Consider the following 18,035-nt stretch of genomic DNA (forward strand, 5'->3'; position numbering starts at 1 on the left):
ACCCACTTACCAGCTCTTGCTTGTGGCCATATCCCAGGTTCATTCCCAAATACTTCCGGGACTGTCCCAATTTCATTTGGCCAACTCCAGGGTGTGTTCCGGCACTTGGATCTCTACTTTTGCACTAGTAAGTTCTACTCTCTTCTCTCTGCCTTTGTAAAATTAATTTTCTGTTCATGAGCTAATCATCTACCACGTCAAGGGCTGTACTTTGAATATTGGCAATCACAAGTCTTGCTGAAGCCTCAGGCAATAAGTAGATGAGGAGTTGTTGAACTTATGGCTCCTGTGCTTTGGCTTGCAGTAGTCAGTTCTTAGGTTGTAATACATTCATTGCACTGAGGCCATCTGCTTTATCCCCACTCCATCAGCATCTTGGAGATGTTTCCGTTTGCACCTCCCAAAGTCAATATCCCTGCTGTAGTCAAAGCAGCAAAACACCCCTAGAAAAAATACCCTCATCATGCTGCTAACTAGACTGATGCGGCGGGGTGGGGGGAAGAGAATAGTTAACTTCTGAAGTGACCTAAGGTTACAAAGAGAACAGGCTGCAGGCAGTGAAGGGTTCAACGCCAAGCCGATGTATATAAAGTAGCTCTCTGCATGCAGGCAAGTAGAAAATGAGAAGATGGAAAGGCTATAAAATATAGGCCTAGGGACATTGGGGAACTTTCAGAATCTAAATTCTGCTAGCCAGGTTTTGGGTGCAGACATGACACTTATAACCGAGTCAACTCGCATATGTTGTTGAAGCTTATACCAGTTTAAATCACACCACTACTCATAAGAAAGTGAGGAGTAACTATATGCTTGTGACTAGTTGTCTGCTGCTCTAGTGCTGTAGTTCTCAGCCTTTTTTGGACGTAAGACACCCCTCACTGGACTCAATGCACTCCTCATTGGATACAAGATACCTCTTCATAACTTTTGTGAATTGAATGGTATCTAGTTTCAAAAACTAATTTATATATTACTGTGCTTGCCTCCTTGTAGAGGGGCAGGGAAGTTGGGGTGGGGGATCAGCCAAACAGCACAAGTCTGAGCCTGTGCTTATCTGCTTATCTCTCTACATTATCTAGCTTACCTCCTCAAACCTTGTAGCACCCTTCAAAGGATCTGGAGAATCATTGGTTGAGAATCATTGCTGTAGTTGGTGTTATCCCAGGGTAGAGGTTTGCCGGTGCAAGCCAGCTTCCCCACCACCAAATGGCCAAGCATTATAGGATCTGGATTATAGTAGCACTTACTGTGAGCAGCCAGTTTGGGACAGTTGGTTATGTGTTGGTTCTAGTCCAGAGTAAATTCCTGGGTAAATTACTCTGTGGCAATGGCATCATATGCCTGCATTCTTAAACTGTATCCTTACTAAAAAAATGGACACATCAGAACCTGCTGTAAAGCAAGCCCAGGCTATTTGTAACACCACTAGTTGGGCAAGTAAGTTTGGATTTGAAGGACATACGAGCATGAGCATAAAGGTTTTGTATGGTGACAGGGGTTTGAACTAGGATGCAGGTAAGAGCCTAGGGTATCTGAAGACGCATAGCAAGAATTCTGCAAACTTTCTACTGATTCACCACTCAACTAGAGAGTATTCACTTCAGAGACTGTAAGGGTAACAACTTGTGCAGGGTCTGGGAGAGCTGTTGCTGCTTTCTTCTTTGTCCCCCCACTGCTCTGTGCTTGAGTCCTCACTGCTAGTGTTGGTAGGTTGGGTGACACATGGGCCTAAATTTAAGGGGGATAAATATGGATATAAGCATTTTTCCCCTTAATTGCTCCTTATTTTTGGTCCTTTAACTCCTTGCTACAGGAACTTTTGTAAAAGCTGGTTCTTGCTATTTTGTAAAACTGCATAGCTGGACAGATTTATGTTCCTTATTAGGGTAATAATCCATCTGTTCCAGAGCAGGATCAATTTGTAAAATTGAATTTATAAATCTGGGAGAGAGAGGGCCTTGACTTTTCCCCACAGTAAGCATTTACTCATTTTTCTTGAGAGTTCCCATTTGCAGTCACATGGGGTTATTTTAAGAAAAAGATATATCCTGGTGAAACTGTGAATTTCTCACCAGTCAGCTGTTAATAGGTGCTCATACCTTTTAATTATATGTGAGCAAATTAGCTATGTTTGTAACCATAATGTTTCAGTTTCTTTTGAGTTCTTCCTGTGTATGCATGTGACTTCCATTTTGAGTGCACTGAGACACTGATTTGTATTTATTTGCTAATACATCTTTTTTTGTAAGGGGGGTGTCTTTTTTTTTTTTTTAAAAGTCAAGCTGTATACTTGTAATTTTTTTGCCACACTGATATTTTAAATTTAGTTACATTCACATGTATCACAGGTATACACTGCCTGAATTTTTTTTTTCAAATTAGTTCCCTCCGTTGTTTGTTTTTATTTTGACTGATCAAAACATCTCCCAATGATTCGTCTAACAATATGTGATTGGAATCAAAACTTTGTATGTTGTTAGAGTTCCATGCTGCAGCTGAGAGGCATGTAAATACAAGCTGCTTATTTGCAAGAAGCTTCCAGATTTACAATATGATTGCTATGGAAACCACATAATGAAAAGCTTATAACCATCTGTGTGGTTTGATGGATTTTGCTGCATAGCTGAGCTGTTTTTGTTTACTGTTATTAAAGTGTTGAATAGAATATATTAACCCACAAACTGTGATTATCCAGGGTATTAATTAATTTTGTGTAATGACAGTGTCTATCTCAAATAAAACAATGCAATAAAATACTAGCTAATAATAATATTAATTTAATAACTAATGTATGTATGTGGACAAATATAAGATTTTGCGGGAGGACAGTTGCTGCCTTTATACATATTTATCTTGAAGAGTACCAAGTCTGTTGCAGGAATGCATTAAGCAAGCCAAACTTTAGTCCATTTTTATATTCACATAGTTTGAATTTTCCTTTCAGAAGAACAATGTGGAAGAAAAATTAATTGATATGTCTAGAAACCAGATACTCCTGTATTCATTCTACTTGCTTTAAATCACAGGTGCAAGTAGAATCATGTGTATATGGGAAATGCCTCTGGCAATCAGCTGTTAGTAATTTTCCTGTTTAACCTGCAGTATAAGAACCACTGGGGAAGGGAGGGGAGCACACTTTAATACATGTACTCCTTCACTGTTCTGTCACCATAAGAATAATATTAATAACAAATCTTTACCTTTCTGGTTTAGAGAGACATGCTATCAGAGTGTCTGAAGATCACTGGAGTATAGTGTATAATCTATTTTTCTAGGACCAGATGCATTTCATTGGGTCACATACGCAGTTCATTTAAAGGTCACTGGTTTGATCAGAGTTCCTGTTGATTTAGGGAAAAAATGGAGAAACACCTCTTTTCCCACAAAGGTGAAAAGGGGAGGAGAGAGTAAGGATAATACTATAATTATTTTGGAGCTTTCTATGACTCCCTGTGACGCATTATCTTGACATTTCAGTGTGACTTTTGTACTGTTAACTGTCACTAAGTGAAGAAACTGTAGGTAGGGGCAGCAAGTCCTTTATCTCTAATTAAATGATTTTGTTAGATCTAAATCCTTATTATTTCACTGACATGGAGAACCTCTGAGGTTCACAAAAAACAAGTTCAGGCTTTTTTCTCCTCTTGCACTTAAAATAATAATGCTTTCTAAACAATGTGATTGCACATTTCTTTTTCTGGAAGTGGAAAGCACTTGTTTATGAACTTGTTTATGAACCCACAGTTATTTAGAAGGATCTTTTAAAGCCTTCACTGCCTTACATTCTTTTTAAATTAAGGGTAGAGAGCAAAATACCTTCAAGGAACAGTTGGTATAGATAGTAATATATTGTATAAACATTATTAACAACAACAATTCTATAGTCTCAAATGTCAAAACTTTAAAAAATCCATTTATGATGCCTTCTCTCTCAACTGGAACTGAGTGATTAAAATGTAATGTGCCACAGGTAAAAAAGATGACCGTTGGTGGGATAATAATGCTTGTAACTGGCATAAGAATGGCATCTAAACCACAGGGTGAGAGTGCCTCCTGGTGCCTTTGAGAGAATATAGGGATATTTTATGCTGTTTTTGCTCTACTTTTAAAATGTATTTAAAAATAACTAGTCATATAAACTTAATGAAATGTGTACCAAATATGGTACCAACTGCAGAATCAGTTTTAAATGTCTCCTTTTGCCTTAAGTTTTAGTATTGTAGCATTAGATTGACCCTTTCTATTATTTTCTTATTTTGGGTCAAAGAGTTATTTGTATGTCTCAACCTAATGTCTATCTTTGCCAGTGGTATCGGATCAGAAAGAATCACAGCACTGAGTGCCTAGCAGCACGTAGTTCTGTGCACAGTACATCACAACCTTGTTTCTCAAAATTGTGTTGTACTTTGCAACTGTAGAGCCCCAATCCTGGAAAGTTATACATGTGATTTAAGTTATACAAGTGGTCCATCTGAATTCATCAGGGTGTACTTTTGTGCTTAAACATCTGTTGGAAAGTTTGCAGGATGGAAATGTTAGGGCATAATGTAATTTGTGTAGAATTCCAACTATACTGTCACCCCCTAAAACAACCCCAGCAGACGTGATCACATGTTCACACCAAAAAATTACCCTTCTCTGCCTAACAGACTATGATCTAAAACCCTTGAATAACCTGTTTACGAGAGATGTTTTCAATTAAAGCCTTGATTTTTGCATCTACTCTGTATTAACAACATAATATCAGAATTAGTAAAATGTGTATGGACTTCAAAAGCCAACATGTATTATTAGTACAAAATATAGCAGATAGCAGTAGTAAAATAATTTATATGTATTGGAAGTGTACTTCTACTTTGAAAAATGTGTTTGCCAGTATATCATCTTTTACTTAACTGATGAAGGAACAGCTGTGTTGTGCTGTTATATAATGGCCAGGATAAGTCTGTATACACTTCATTTTATCCTTACAAAAATACAAAGTCTCTCCCTTTTGATTCTTCAACAGAATTATTAACTAAAATACCTATATGGTAGTTGTTTTCTTGTTCCTATACAGAGTGGGTTGTATATAAGAGTAGGGGTGGGGGAAGTTTCATATCTGTGCCATACTCCTATTCCCGCTCCCATTCTATACCTCAGCTATGGAGATTCCAGAGGGGTCCAGCTCTACATTGACAAGAGCACGGGGGTGGTAGGGCGCGTGTCAGGCGGAACGTGTACACATGTCTAAGTTAACTTAAAATAAAGTGACTTAATTAAGTCAACTTAAGCCATGTTGCGGTGTACGCACATACAGCTCCTTGACATGGTGACAGCCATCTTATGAGGCCTCCCCTGCAGGAGCCCCTTGGAGCCCCTTAGAGTTGACTTAACTAATGCCACTCAACATCATACACTTTAGAAGTGTATTATCTTGCGCTGCATTTAAGTCAACTCTGCTTCACTTGTGTGTTAACTGTCAGAAAGTTAGTACATATGTACGCACTCCTAGGCTCCAAATTTTCTTCTCTCCTAACCTCAAGGAGAGAGAATATAGAGTTGATAAAGTCCAAATCTGTATTAACATGTCTGGAACCACCCTTCTTCCCTGAGTCTAGTTTTTGTGTGGGCTCCCATGTCAGCCACTGTAGAGATACTAAATGGATGGTTCTTATAGTAGAGATGCCATCATACATGCAGGAGAGACCTGCTGGATGACAGCTAAGACAAGGAGGCCCCTTGCCTCCTGTGCATAATCTGGAGGGATAGAATATGCTTACCATTACCCAGCAGGGATAGCAACATCCATACACTTTTTGTATTAAGAATGAATGGGGAAGTTTGCATTGCTGAGTTTCCTTTCCCTTATCCTAGAAAAAAAGATTTGCATTGGAGAAGGAAAGTCCAGTTCTAATTGTTTTAGAAGTCATTGAGAGAAAGCAAACTTAAATTCCCGTAATGCCATTTGCACAGTAGAATAAAAAGGGCCATATAAATACAACAGGTGTTTGTAACTGAGCTTTTAAAATGTATTTAAAAAATCCTCAGAATTTTATACAAATGCAGAATAATTTGGCTTTATGGCAAACATGCTTTCCAGTTAAAAAAATGCATAGTGCATTTTATAAACTGACACAGGCTGTAATTCCTATTAGTTAAAGTGTCCCTTTAGCATTTCATTTGCAATTGTGTGTTTTGCAGAAGAAGAAGAGAGAGCTCCTGCAAAGACTGAAGCACCAAGGAAGCTGAGCCAAGAGAATGTTACTAGTGTTTCAGGTAATTGAAATGTTTCTTCTTTATGTTGTATGTTTCTTTACCTTTTATTTTCCTGTCTTTTTTCCTTTCGGTTTAGTAAATAATGTTTTCATAGCTCCAAAAATTGTCTGTTTCATCAAGATATTTTATGGCAGCAAAACTGCTTAGCACCACTTAGGATGCATGAAAACCACTTGAGAAGGATTTATAAAGTAAGCCAATTTATACAAGGTATTCCTTCCTGAATTACTTTGTAATGACTCAATTAGCTTTCATTTCTGCACAAAGGAGATTTAGTTGCATAAATTAGCTTATCATCATTGAGGAAGTGTCACTGCTAAAGGACAGTTTATAGATACAACATGCAGTTGCTGTCAAACCTATAAGAATGTAATATAGACATCTGTGTATACTTTGTGCTTGAGCAGAACAGACTTCTGCCATTCAGAGACTAACAGGGGACAACAAGTTGCCCAAGGGACTGGCAATGTAGACGTCTCTGAAAAGGTCAACTTGACACAGGCTCTGACAATCGACCCAGAGCTCTGTCTTCTTTGATAAAAATCAGATAAACTTAAGACCGCTAATTGATCTGCAGCCTGTTTAAATGTTGGCCATGCATATCTTCATTGCATATGATTACCACAGAAAGCAAATGAATTGGGTAAGAAATGCCAGAGTCCAGTGACAGCAGCGTAAAAATTGGAAAAGGACACAAATGCTCGGGAAGACTGTGAAGGATATTGTCTTTGCCTGAGCTTGGCAAACTGCCCTTGTGCTAATTATTATTGGGGCTGGAAAAAATAACCTCATATACTATGTAAAGTCATTTGGTTGGGATACTTTTCTTGATGGCAAGACATTTCCAGCTAAGGTAATACAAGATATATACTTGCCTGAGGGCGTGGTCTTCTTGATAAAACATTGTTTATTTGACACAAAGTAGAGAAGACTTGCTTTTTACCTTGACTGTACACCCCTTCACAGCGAAACTGTGACCCAAGGCCAGATTTGCCATGTCATAACTGCGTTCTGCAGTGACATGCAATCTGTACCACCTTCCTCTGTTATGTATGTACTGTACATCATTCTTCCAGTGCTGTCAAGGGAAGGGTGCACAAGAAGAGTGTGTTCGGGAAATAGCTTTGTAGTGGTCTTCCTGCTGCAACATGTGGAGAGGAAACAAGAGGCCTGATTTCCTGACGCATGCAGGAAAGCAGGAACAGGTTGCTATAAAGGATTTTGGTTTGCCTTTTTTGGAAAGGAAATGAGGATCGGATCATCAGATGTTGTTAGCATTGTGTTCCACTAAAAAACACTCATGAAACAACATGACTCAATGAAAACTTAGCACTAGTATTCATTTAGATGTTCCAGTAAGTATAGGAGTGTCCCATCAAAATGCTGTGTTAGGGTTAATCCAATTCCAACTTGGACAACAGAAATATTTCTGCTCTTACTAATATTTCAGCTCAAAGGAACTTTAAAGGATGTTATTAAAATAACCAAAGTATTAGCACTTTCATTCCTAAGCACAATCCCAACTTCAAGAAGAACTCTATAAGTTTTACTGCGGATTATATGATATCCTTGAAATAAAGCACCATAATAATTCTGCCCAGATATGAAGTTAATTTTGGGTAATAGTTGTAAAACATTAGCATAACAGTGACCTCTGACCTTCCTTAACACTAGAAGTTTTTTTGCTGTATAGGAAAGCGAGTTGACAAGCTTATTTCTACCTTACCAGGCATCTCATCAGATGAACTTCAAACATTCTTGAGTGGGGTTGCAAGTTTTTTGTATTGGTTTGTCCAACAAATAATACACACACCGGATACTATACTTAGATCTGAATGAGTCTTGAGCACAAGTAAAAAAAGAAATGTTTTTACCATCTTCTGTAGAGTGTGTGTGTGTGTGTGTGTATGTGTGTTTGGGGGCAGTAGGGCACACGTGCACTTGTGTTGCATGTGTGCATACATGCTTGTATATTATGGGAGATGCTAGCATTTCTTTATAGCCCAGTGTTGACATTCAAGCTGCTTATCCTTGTCAGAACTCAATAATTTTGACAGCAGTTTTACATGCTGAATCTTCTGCCAGGCCAGACATTTTCTTTTAAATTGAGAAAACTCGAGGCATTTTGGATATGTGAGGGTTAAATAAAGGTCTTATTTTGAATGGCTTCCTGATGTTTTTTTATCAAATCTTAACTTCACAGCAGTGTATTCGTAAACTCTAAATTCACTTTAATCTCAGTCTTGGTAAAGATTTAAACCAATTTTGAATTATTTGTTGGTTAGATGGATTGAGATTTTTGTTATGGTGGGATAAAAGGAGGGGAAGATATAAGGAGCGCACTGGGCTTGTTCAGTGACCAAGATCTGCTCCCCAAGTCAGTCCACTAGAATTCCTTTACATGCCTCCTCCTTATCTCATAAGGTCTGCATTCTCTCTTCCTGATGTGGATAGCAAGGGTCAGAAAAGGCCAAAGAAGGAGGAAGTTGTGTGCATTCCTGCATATTTTGCACAAACATCAGAACAAATGAAAACGGAGATAGCTATACCCTCAAACCACACACATCTTCATCACAGCAGAGTCTGAAAACTAAGAATCTGTCTGCACAACCATACCTCCCTCATGTTTAAATTGTACACTCCATTTAGGTTGAACTTCACCTATCTTGATGTCACTAGGGTTGACTAGGGTACTCCTGCTATTTTGAAAGGCCTTAAATAGTTGTCTTCCAAAATGGCAGACTTCCAGCATTTCTGGCCTGAATAGATTGCATTACATGTAATAGTTTGGCACAATTGTACAAACGTTCATGTCATATACATCCAGGCAATGTCTTATACGCAGTTGTTGTATTTAGTGCCATGAACTTCTTCATAGCCATACCAAAACCCAGGTAGCATTGACTATAGTTTAAGCTGTCTGAAATTCACGCATATATCAGATTCATATATGTGCAAAGCCAAGGCAATATTAACAAGAAAAACTACTTGACAGTTCCTCAATTCCTAAGGCACTAGTAGATTTAGGATATAACAGCTGCAGGCTGCTGCTAATTTGAACATCTAACTTTCTCTGCAAGAGGTTGCAAGTGTCATCATTTTAATGTGGAGTTAGGAGGTTGGTGGAGGGTGGGATTAAATTAATTCTAATCATTTCATGTATATTTCCATATTTTCTAACATTAAATTTTAAGCCAGATCTGAAGTCTGAACCTAGTAGTAGATAGTAAAACAAGTATTGACTATTTAGAGCTGCTATTTCCTTTTTCCTGATTCATCTCTCATGATGCTTTTTTTTAACAACACACATTAGAAACAATGAGTAATAAACTGCGGCTAGCAGTTAGTTGCCAAAAATACCATTCATAAAGGAATGAGAATCTAACTCCTATCTGAACTTTCAGGTAGAAAAGTATTTTCAAGCCTTTGAAATATAGTCTAAAGGTTAACAAGCTTGGGTCCTAGACAGTAGGACTTGTCTATTGCCCTGCTATAAAATTTCTTAAATCTTAGCACAGATCAGCACCACACATTTTACTCTCAAGAAAGGTCTTCTGCAAGGTGTTCAGGACCCACACTTCCTTTCCTTTTTCATGTCCTTGTGACAAAGTATTTAACAGAATTGTTAGAATCTGAAAGGGCGATGCTGTGAGCACTTATAGCCTCAAACTTATGACCTCTGGATTGGCAACTATGCACCTTAGCACCTGCACCACCCCAGCCCACATTGATGTAGGGCATTGTAATTCATGTTTGGAAACATTAGGGTGTCACTGTAGCAGTCCAGTATGTTGGACTTCTAGCATCACTGAGAAAGCTGATAATAGTAGGTTTTGCACTAAGTGGATTGTCACAGTGGTCTGCAGGGAAAGATGGAAGCACAGATGGTTCTAATCATCCAGCATCAACCTGAGAGAGACAGTGAGGTAAACACCCAAAAGATGCACAACTGCCTAGTTGCAAATGTGGGAGAAAAGGAGGTAAAGTCACTATGAGTACTGGTGCTACCTTGAAAAGTTTGAGACCCTAAACCACCGTTACTGTGAGCATTCTTGAAAAAAGAGCAGACATACTTGGTTACCAGAGATGCACATACCTTCTAGAATCTCTTCTAGCAGGTTCCACTTTCACCATCTCTACCTATCTGGCATGAGTTAGTCGCATCTTCATTAGGGCCCTATCTGTGTCTGGCATCAGGAAAGTAGCAAAGCCACACTGTCTGGATCTGATGAAAAAGAGATTAAGCATTCTCATCACTTCATAGAACAGAAATATCCATGTCTCCTATCAGCCTTACATACACACCAAAAATATGATTGAGAATGATGACTGAAGAAATCCTTCACAAGGCAGCTTTGAAAATTATCGGGGATTTTCCGGGTATGTAAAGATAGGATGATTCATTTTTGGAATTAGTGGTCTACCGTGATTCTTGGGATGTCACAAAGCAGAGCACTGGAACATACATGCCTGGTGTAGATGAGTAAGAGCTAGAGAATAAGGCCTCTTATATAAAGTATTTGCTCTTTTTATCAGCAGTTGTAAACACAGGCTATATAGAATTTGCAAGAAATTCAATATTTGTTTATAACACTATCGGCAGTACCACGATATCAACTAATCAGTATCTTTTGAATTTAAGCTCCATTTGGCTTATTATTGATCAAAGCTCCATTATCAACTTATTATTGATCAAATCAGTGATCTGTTTTTATGTATTTAAAATAGTGGGAGTTGGGGATCAGTGTCATTTTCTTTCTAAAGTGTCAAATGCATTTTCAGCCAGGTCACCTCCTGCTCTTATATTCACTTCTTCCATCCTAAGCAAGAGAGAGAGAGAAGGGTTATCTTCATGACTCTGAAATTAAGCCAGGCAGCTGAAATTAGTAAAACAGATGCTAAGCAATAACGCTTGGTATTTTAGAAATCAGTGTGAGGGTTTTATTTTACAGCATGCAATACTTTGGTGTATTTTTCCTCATGCAGTTCCTACCACTTTATAAAGTCTTCAGTTCTAGACACATTGCTTCTGAAGACATGGACATACTTACCATTCTGCATGTGTTTCTAGTTCAGGGGAGAGCAGTTATTTCAGGTGGAGGGCTGCTTAATGAGGTTTGGTGAGCTGTCTAGGGCCTCATGGGTAGCCCCACCCCTTGACAGTTGCCCTGCCTTCTGGTTGCCATATTGTGACCAGACGTCCCACACCTAACTCCTGACCTTTGCCACCAGAAGGGACGGGGGGCAGTTGCCATCTTAGAACCAGAAAAAAACAAATCGTACGCTAAAAGTCAAACACCTAGTATCACATATTTTAATTTTATTACAAAACATTTTTTTTCATGATTTGTGTTCGTGTGCTGGATATAGAGGGGATTGCATAATAACTCAAATTCTTAGTCATTTACATTGTGTAGGGAGTGTGTGTGTGTGGTGGGGTTGGGAGCATGTGTGGGTATGGGGGTGGGGGGATGGCTGTGTGTGGGGGCATAGGGTATGTTGGGGGGTTATGTGGCATTTGTAGGGTGTGGGTATGTGGCGCTGGAACACGCTGCTCTTTTGCAGTCAACGCGGGGGGAGGGGGGCATTTATGGGGTGTGAGGAAGGGGAGATGGGGTGTGGGGACCCCCCCCCACACATACACGCTTCCCATCCAATAGCACAGCAGCAGGTGGGGGTGCTGCTGCCTGGCTCTGGCCAGTGCTGCACATTGCGGCGAGGAGCACAGTCCCTGCTGGGCAATTTCTCTCACCGGCAGGGGAGGGAAGCCCCAGGCGCTGGAGCTGGCTGCCTTCCCCACGCCAGCTGGCTCCAGTTCCTGGGGCTTCCTTCCAGTGCCATGCAAGTCGGGGTAGTGGCAGTGATACAGATGGCCTGGTGGGGGCTGTGCTCCTCACCGTGATGTGCAGTGCTGGCTGAAGCCAGGCACCAGTGCCGAGCACGAGTGCATGAGTGCCCTGCTGGGGCTGCAAGCCATAGGAGAAGCTGACAGGGGGATGTTCCACATATCCCCCACCCTCCCACACACCCAAACCTTGCCCAGCCAAACTATGCGCTGCCCCCATGCCCCTAGGTGCAGGCTCCACACTGCTGCCAGCACCAGCCTCACATGCCATGCTCCCACCCAGCTGCAGCCCTGCCTCCACACACACCCCGCTTCCCTACCTGCTGCTCACAAGCCAAGATCTTCCGCCCGTGAGGGTGGGAGCAAGGCTTAATAGGGTATGTTGGGGGTGGGTGTAGACACCTTGCTGCCACCCTCGTAGGCAGAAGGGCTGGGCGGGACACAATTTGTTGGCGGGTGCCGCAGGCTGGATGAAAGTTCCCAGCGGGCTGGATGTGGCTCGCGGGCCACATTTTGCCTGTCCCGGGTTTAGTCCTACTTGCAGTTAATGGGCGCAAGATTTTCCATCCAGAAATTAAACACTTCTTTCTTTGGGAGACTAAAAGTAATTGTTACCAAACTACTGATGTTTTTTTTCTTTTTATTTGTAACTTTCATCTTTCTGCCCTACCAGTTACTCTGAAGCATTCATGTGGTTTACTGGTATAAGTGAAGGTCTTCTTATATAAATTTTATATGTGAGGGTACAGAGCCATGGTTGGTCTTTGGACAACCACATCAGGATAGCAATAAGGATGTTAGAATGCATCTTTTCCAGTGTTGCCAAGTCATTAGTTCAGTTGTGTTTCCACTCTGAGGCTTAACAAAATGTTCATGATGCAAATCTAGGGAGAGATGCATCTCACTCGCTGTGGGATCTCTTCTCCTGTCGATGTGCCCCATGTAACTCCCATTAATGTTAATGGAAGTTACACCAGGCGCATAATGGGAAGAAGAGATCTGAAAGTGAGAAGTGTTTGTGTGAAAAATCCCAACTCACTTTGTTTAACTTTGAGGAGCTGAAAGTCTTTATTTAGCATATTAAAAGAAAAAACAATTGGAAAGACTAGCAAATTGCCACAAACCAAATCGTTTCTTGTGGTCTTCATATAATTTTTTAAAAGAAAAAAGTGATGGGCATAATGGTCATGGCTGTACCTAAGAATATTAATCAGGTATTTTAATGTCATAATTATTGTAAAGATTTTTTTATTTTATCTGTTCTACTGTAGTGGGGTTTTTTGCTACATTGGAGCCAGTGGATAGTAAACTACCGGACTATCTTGGTCAAAACTTGGACCTTGTAAATTTTTCAGGCTGATTCAGGCTCTCCTAGTCTAAACATCTACATAAAAAAATATGCTAAGGTTTTGGGGTTTTTTTAATGCAGTTCTATTTTAGTATGATCACAGCAAATTTTTTGTGCTGCTAGTCAGAGTGCCCTCTAGTGCTATATTAACCAATCAATACTAGTTTATGCAAAGGATAAAAATGAATGTCAAGCACAGCAGTTTTAATTTATGCCAGAGTTGTGCATATTCCGAATTGTGCCAGTAATGACATCTGAAGATGCTACCCCACAGACTAAAGAAAGTATGTAGAAGGCAGTTCTGATTGTCATAGGAAACACTGCAACTGATCTAAAAATGCTTTTTTAACTATAGGATAACATGAGTAGAACAATGCTTTACATTCTAAAAGAGTGTGGCAATTTCTCCTGTTTGCTTGATATTTTAGGGCGTTTTTTCCCCCCGTAATAATCTTAGCCAATCGTGGTTAAATAGTAAACTATAAATAATGGTGTAGAGTGTTAATGACATGCAAATGTGACTGGTGTATGTTGGAATAACCAGCAAGTCTGCTGTTCAAGGATCATATAACAAAACTAAGATGACAGCCTCGATCCAGCCAGTTCAGTGATATTTATGTTACCAGAATTAGAAAATAGTTTTCTAGTGATGTAAATTATTAGTATATATACATTCTGTCTGGTTAGTGTATACATAATGTTACTAATCATATTATTGGTATTGCTTACATTCTTTTTGTGTTAACTCATCAAACTTCAGTTTCGTGGAATTAAAAACAGGAAATAGTTTGCGGTGTAACAGAAGCATCCAGTGTGTTTAGCTGTGTGTATAAGTTCTGTGTTTCAGGAGATGCACTCTGTATTGTAAGCGTATGACAAAGCATTTATTACTCTGTTATTGCGGTATTACAGAGCAAAGAGTGCTAAATAATCAATCAGTTAATGGTCTGTATGGCAGTTTGAACACAGCACATCTATTGTGCTTATGCTGCTAGAAGGATGAGCTTATGCCTATAGTGTATGTTGCATGTTTAGCCAGAGCTTAATGTTCTAAACTGGAGCTGACACAAATATTTTAGAAATGCAGCTTCAGCAAACAGTTTGAAAGTTCTCCAATATTTCAGCAGTAACAACCAAAAGATAAGAAAGATTCTCAGAAAAGTGATTTAGCTTTTTTGGAAAGGGGGGAGGAAAGTATATCAGGAAATGCTTACATTGGCCCCTTCTCACAGGATTTAGTAATTATACTCTAACATTTTTGTCCTTTTCATGTTACAATACAGGCAGGGCTTGCTGGAAATATATTAGTAGGGGAAAACTAGATGCTGTAAGTTGTAGTTGCTAAACGCTTTGAAAACCTGTAGCTACATGCTTTAGATGACACAGCCACTGCCTATGAATGATTCACGTGTTTAACTTGCTTTCTATTTGCTTGTCTTTGGTGTGTGGTAGGTATTTCTAGGATGAAAATTGAGAAATGTGTTCTAGCACATCTTTGTTTGTTGTCTGAAGACTTAATTGCTACTTTGATGATAAAAGATTACATATTCTTGGAAGATTTAATGTATGCCTTTTTTTCTCCCCCCCCCCCCCCCCCAGAGGATAAAAATACCGATTATGCTAATTTCTACCAAGGTTTGTGGGACTGCACAGGAGATGTACCTGATGAGTTGTCATTTAAACGTGGTGACATTATCTACATTCTCAGCAAGGTATAGTATGATACTGAGAATAAATTGGTGTAAAAAAAAGTATGTCATGGTAAAAGCATGCATTCTTACAATACTACGGGGGGGAAATTGGCACTCCCTTTAGACCCCTTGTTAGGTGTCAGGTAGTCACAGTAATTCATTATTTTGTCAAGTGGAACATAATTGTATTTAAACATAACAAATCAACTTAAAATGTTTATCCTTTTAAGTGTTGGTTAAATCAAATGTTTACTGCATGTGAAAGTTAACCTTGTAGGATGCTATATTATGTTATGTTTTTTATTTCCTTTTCCTTTGTGTTCCTGTGCGTGCTGATTTTGATTTTCTGGGCATCTTGTAACTAGAAATGCTCTTCTTTTTGAATTAGGGTTTTATCTGTTCTGATAACTTGGGTTCTGTGTATGCTGCTGACAGATTTAGGCAATTGTTAATGCACCATTTTCTCCTATGTGTAAAAGAAATCATAAATGTGAGTCTTTTGTTTCCACATAATGTCATGGATTAAACCAGTATCCTTGTTTTAATTTAATATAAATTAACCTAAGGAAGATTTTTGCCTCTTTGAATGTGCTTATGCCAAGCTCAGTGAGGTTTACATATGACTGCATTAGAGGGGAAAATATTCTTCTAACCCCACAGATAAAAAAACAAAAAACAAACAAACAAAAAAACTTAAGTTTCCACAGTAGACAAATAAGGTTAAAATATTTGGTACGTTCTTTCATATTTAGTTGTCATTTAGTATCATGCATATTTGAAGTCATGCTAGCCCATTTAAAGTGTTTCAGCACTTCTGTGCTGAAATTATAAGTAACATCATGAAGGTTGCAGTCCTCTGTTTCTGTTAGTTTAAAACTTTTCAGTTTCATCAAAATTGCTTTAAATCTTCCTTAATATGTTTAACTGCTGCGTTTTTGGATAATGAATGTATGGCTTCTGTTTAAATAAATTCAAGATTTATGGCTAGGAGGGCAGTCATATATAAAAAATATAGAAGATATATTGCTAATGATAATGTGACCATGTACTACTTTTGAGGTATCTCATTGTCACTTTAACTATAGAATTGCATTTCTACAGGTAGAATAGGTCTTTTTGATTGAGCAGACATTCATTCAGTTGTATAGTACTGAAGAGTAGCATACTTAAACATGTAAACTACAGGCACAAACAGTTTCACATTATGCATCAACGTCCTTGTCCATTGTACTATTTTCTAATGCTATAATGGGCTTATGAAATCTTAATTGTTAATCATAGGTGGGGAGTTTTTTTGGCTGGTTCCCTGAAACTGTTTAAGTATGCCATTCATTATAAAGTGGGGCAGAGGTGGAAAAACATGCTATCCATTTCAACTATCTCATGGTCATGCCTTGATTAATACATATTCAGTCCTTGAGACTGGTCTGCTAGTTTCTCTAAATATATAGATGCTCTCTGTTTTAGGAATGATTTCTACTTCAAAATAGAGCTCACAAAATACAGGCCTATTTTACTTAAGGACTGTTGCAGCTTTTTCAGAAAAATGAGCAGGTCACTACTGTCAGGTCTGAATTTAGGGTCCTTGGAGGTGAAGTGCCAGGGAATTATCCATCTTAACCTTCCACTTTATTCATTTTCAAGGGCTAAGCATTAACAACACCTTCTTCATCTGTTAGTAAGAATATAACCAGGGTAAAAAATAATATAAACAATTTTAAATTTTGAGAAGACTTTGCTTCAGCAAATATTTTTTAATTTACTAGATGAACATTTAGACTTTTTGGCAGTGGCATGAATCTTTGGCAATTTTTTAATTTTTTCACACCATCTAGTGGTTGAAAATGAGAGATGCAGCTACTGACAGTAGGTGATGTGTGCAGACCCAAAATGGTGTCATAAATTCAACTTCAGCTTGATCCTAGCTATGGCTTATTACTTTCCTATCATATGTCAGCCATGTATTTAACATTAATCATATAGAAATCATGTTTTCCTGATAAAGTATTAAATTCAAGTATTGTAGTAGGAACAGTGGAATATTAGCAAAATGATAGAGTATTTGTGCAGTTGTAAAATATTTTATAGTGAATCATAAATATGTTGGCCTGTTATAATAACTATTACCATGTATGAGTTAACTTCTGCTAATAAGTTTTGCGTGTTCTCCAAACAACTGTAATTTTCTCATACTTTCCACAGATCCTTAGAGAAGTATGAAAAAGGAAATGTTTTCACTTTGTAATGAGATAATTACTATGACAGGAACAGTTTTGAAAACTGCAGCACTTTTACATTATGAATAGATAAAGACAACAAATACAGTGCAATTAAGGCAATTCCAGTTTGTGTGCATCTGAAGCAAATAGTAGGGGGGGTTTAAGTGAAACAAAATTTATTAACTTAAGTATTTATTAAAGCCATTAAACATTACAGAATGCAAAAATATGCTTGACTTTAATCATGAGTAGTCTCTGAGTTAATTCAGAAAAATGTGTAGTGAGAGACAAAATTTGACCCGCTATGATTTTGATCTTGCAAATGCTTAGCTGTGTATTAACAATACATTTTTTTTATCTTTCTTTCATCTATTTAAAACCTTTAAATTTGGCCAAGTGAGATACCAGTTTAGTTGCTTATAGATTAATCCATCCTAGTTTTCTGTCAGTGTTCTTTCTTAAAATTCTGTTGAACATTTTGATGAGTTTTTTTTTTTATATTCTGCTCTATACAGCTTTCAGAAATTTGTACCTTTTGCCTCCCTCCACCTCCAAAGAACCATCTATAGCCATAGTGGCACCAGACTTTAACATTACTTTTTCACTGAAAACTGACTTATACAGTTATGGATTGCTGAACAGCTGGATCTGTCAAAATTTGGTGTGCTGTGGAT

The 18,035-nt window shown here is 38.5% G+C and overlaps 1 protein-coding gene across 4 annotated transcripts in view; it reads left to right on the forward strand.

Annotated features, from left to right (window-relative positions):
* Positions 1 to 18,035, forward strand: part of SKAP2 (src kinase associated phosphoprotein 2) — a 163,816-nt gene that overhangs the window by 136,491 nt on the left and 9,290 nt on the right. For all 4 annotated transcript variants that reach the window (XM_059728898.1, XM_006265356.4, XM_019498000.2 and 1 more), the window contains 2 exons: positions 6,184 to 6,258; positions 15,051 to 15,163. In XM_059728898.1, the coding sequence (XP_059584881.1) occupies positions 6,184 to 6,258; positions 15,051 to 15,163 (188 nt within the window). The remainder of the gene's footprint in view (positions 1 to 6,183; positions 6,259 to 15,050; positions 15,164 to 18,035) is intronic.

The sequence above is a fragment of the Alligator mississippiensis genome, chromosome 5, assembly GCF_030867095.1.
Source record: "Alligator mississippiensis isolate rAllMis1 chromosome 5, rAllMis1, whole genome shotgun sequence".
Classification (NCBI taxonomy): Eukaryota; Metazoa; Chordata; order Crocodylia; family Alligatoridae; genus Alligator; species Alligator mississippiensis.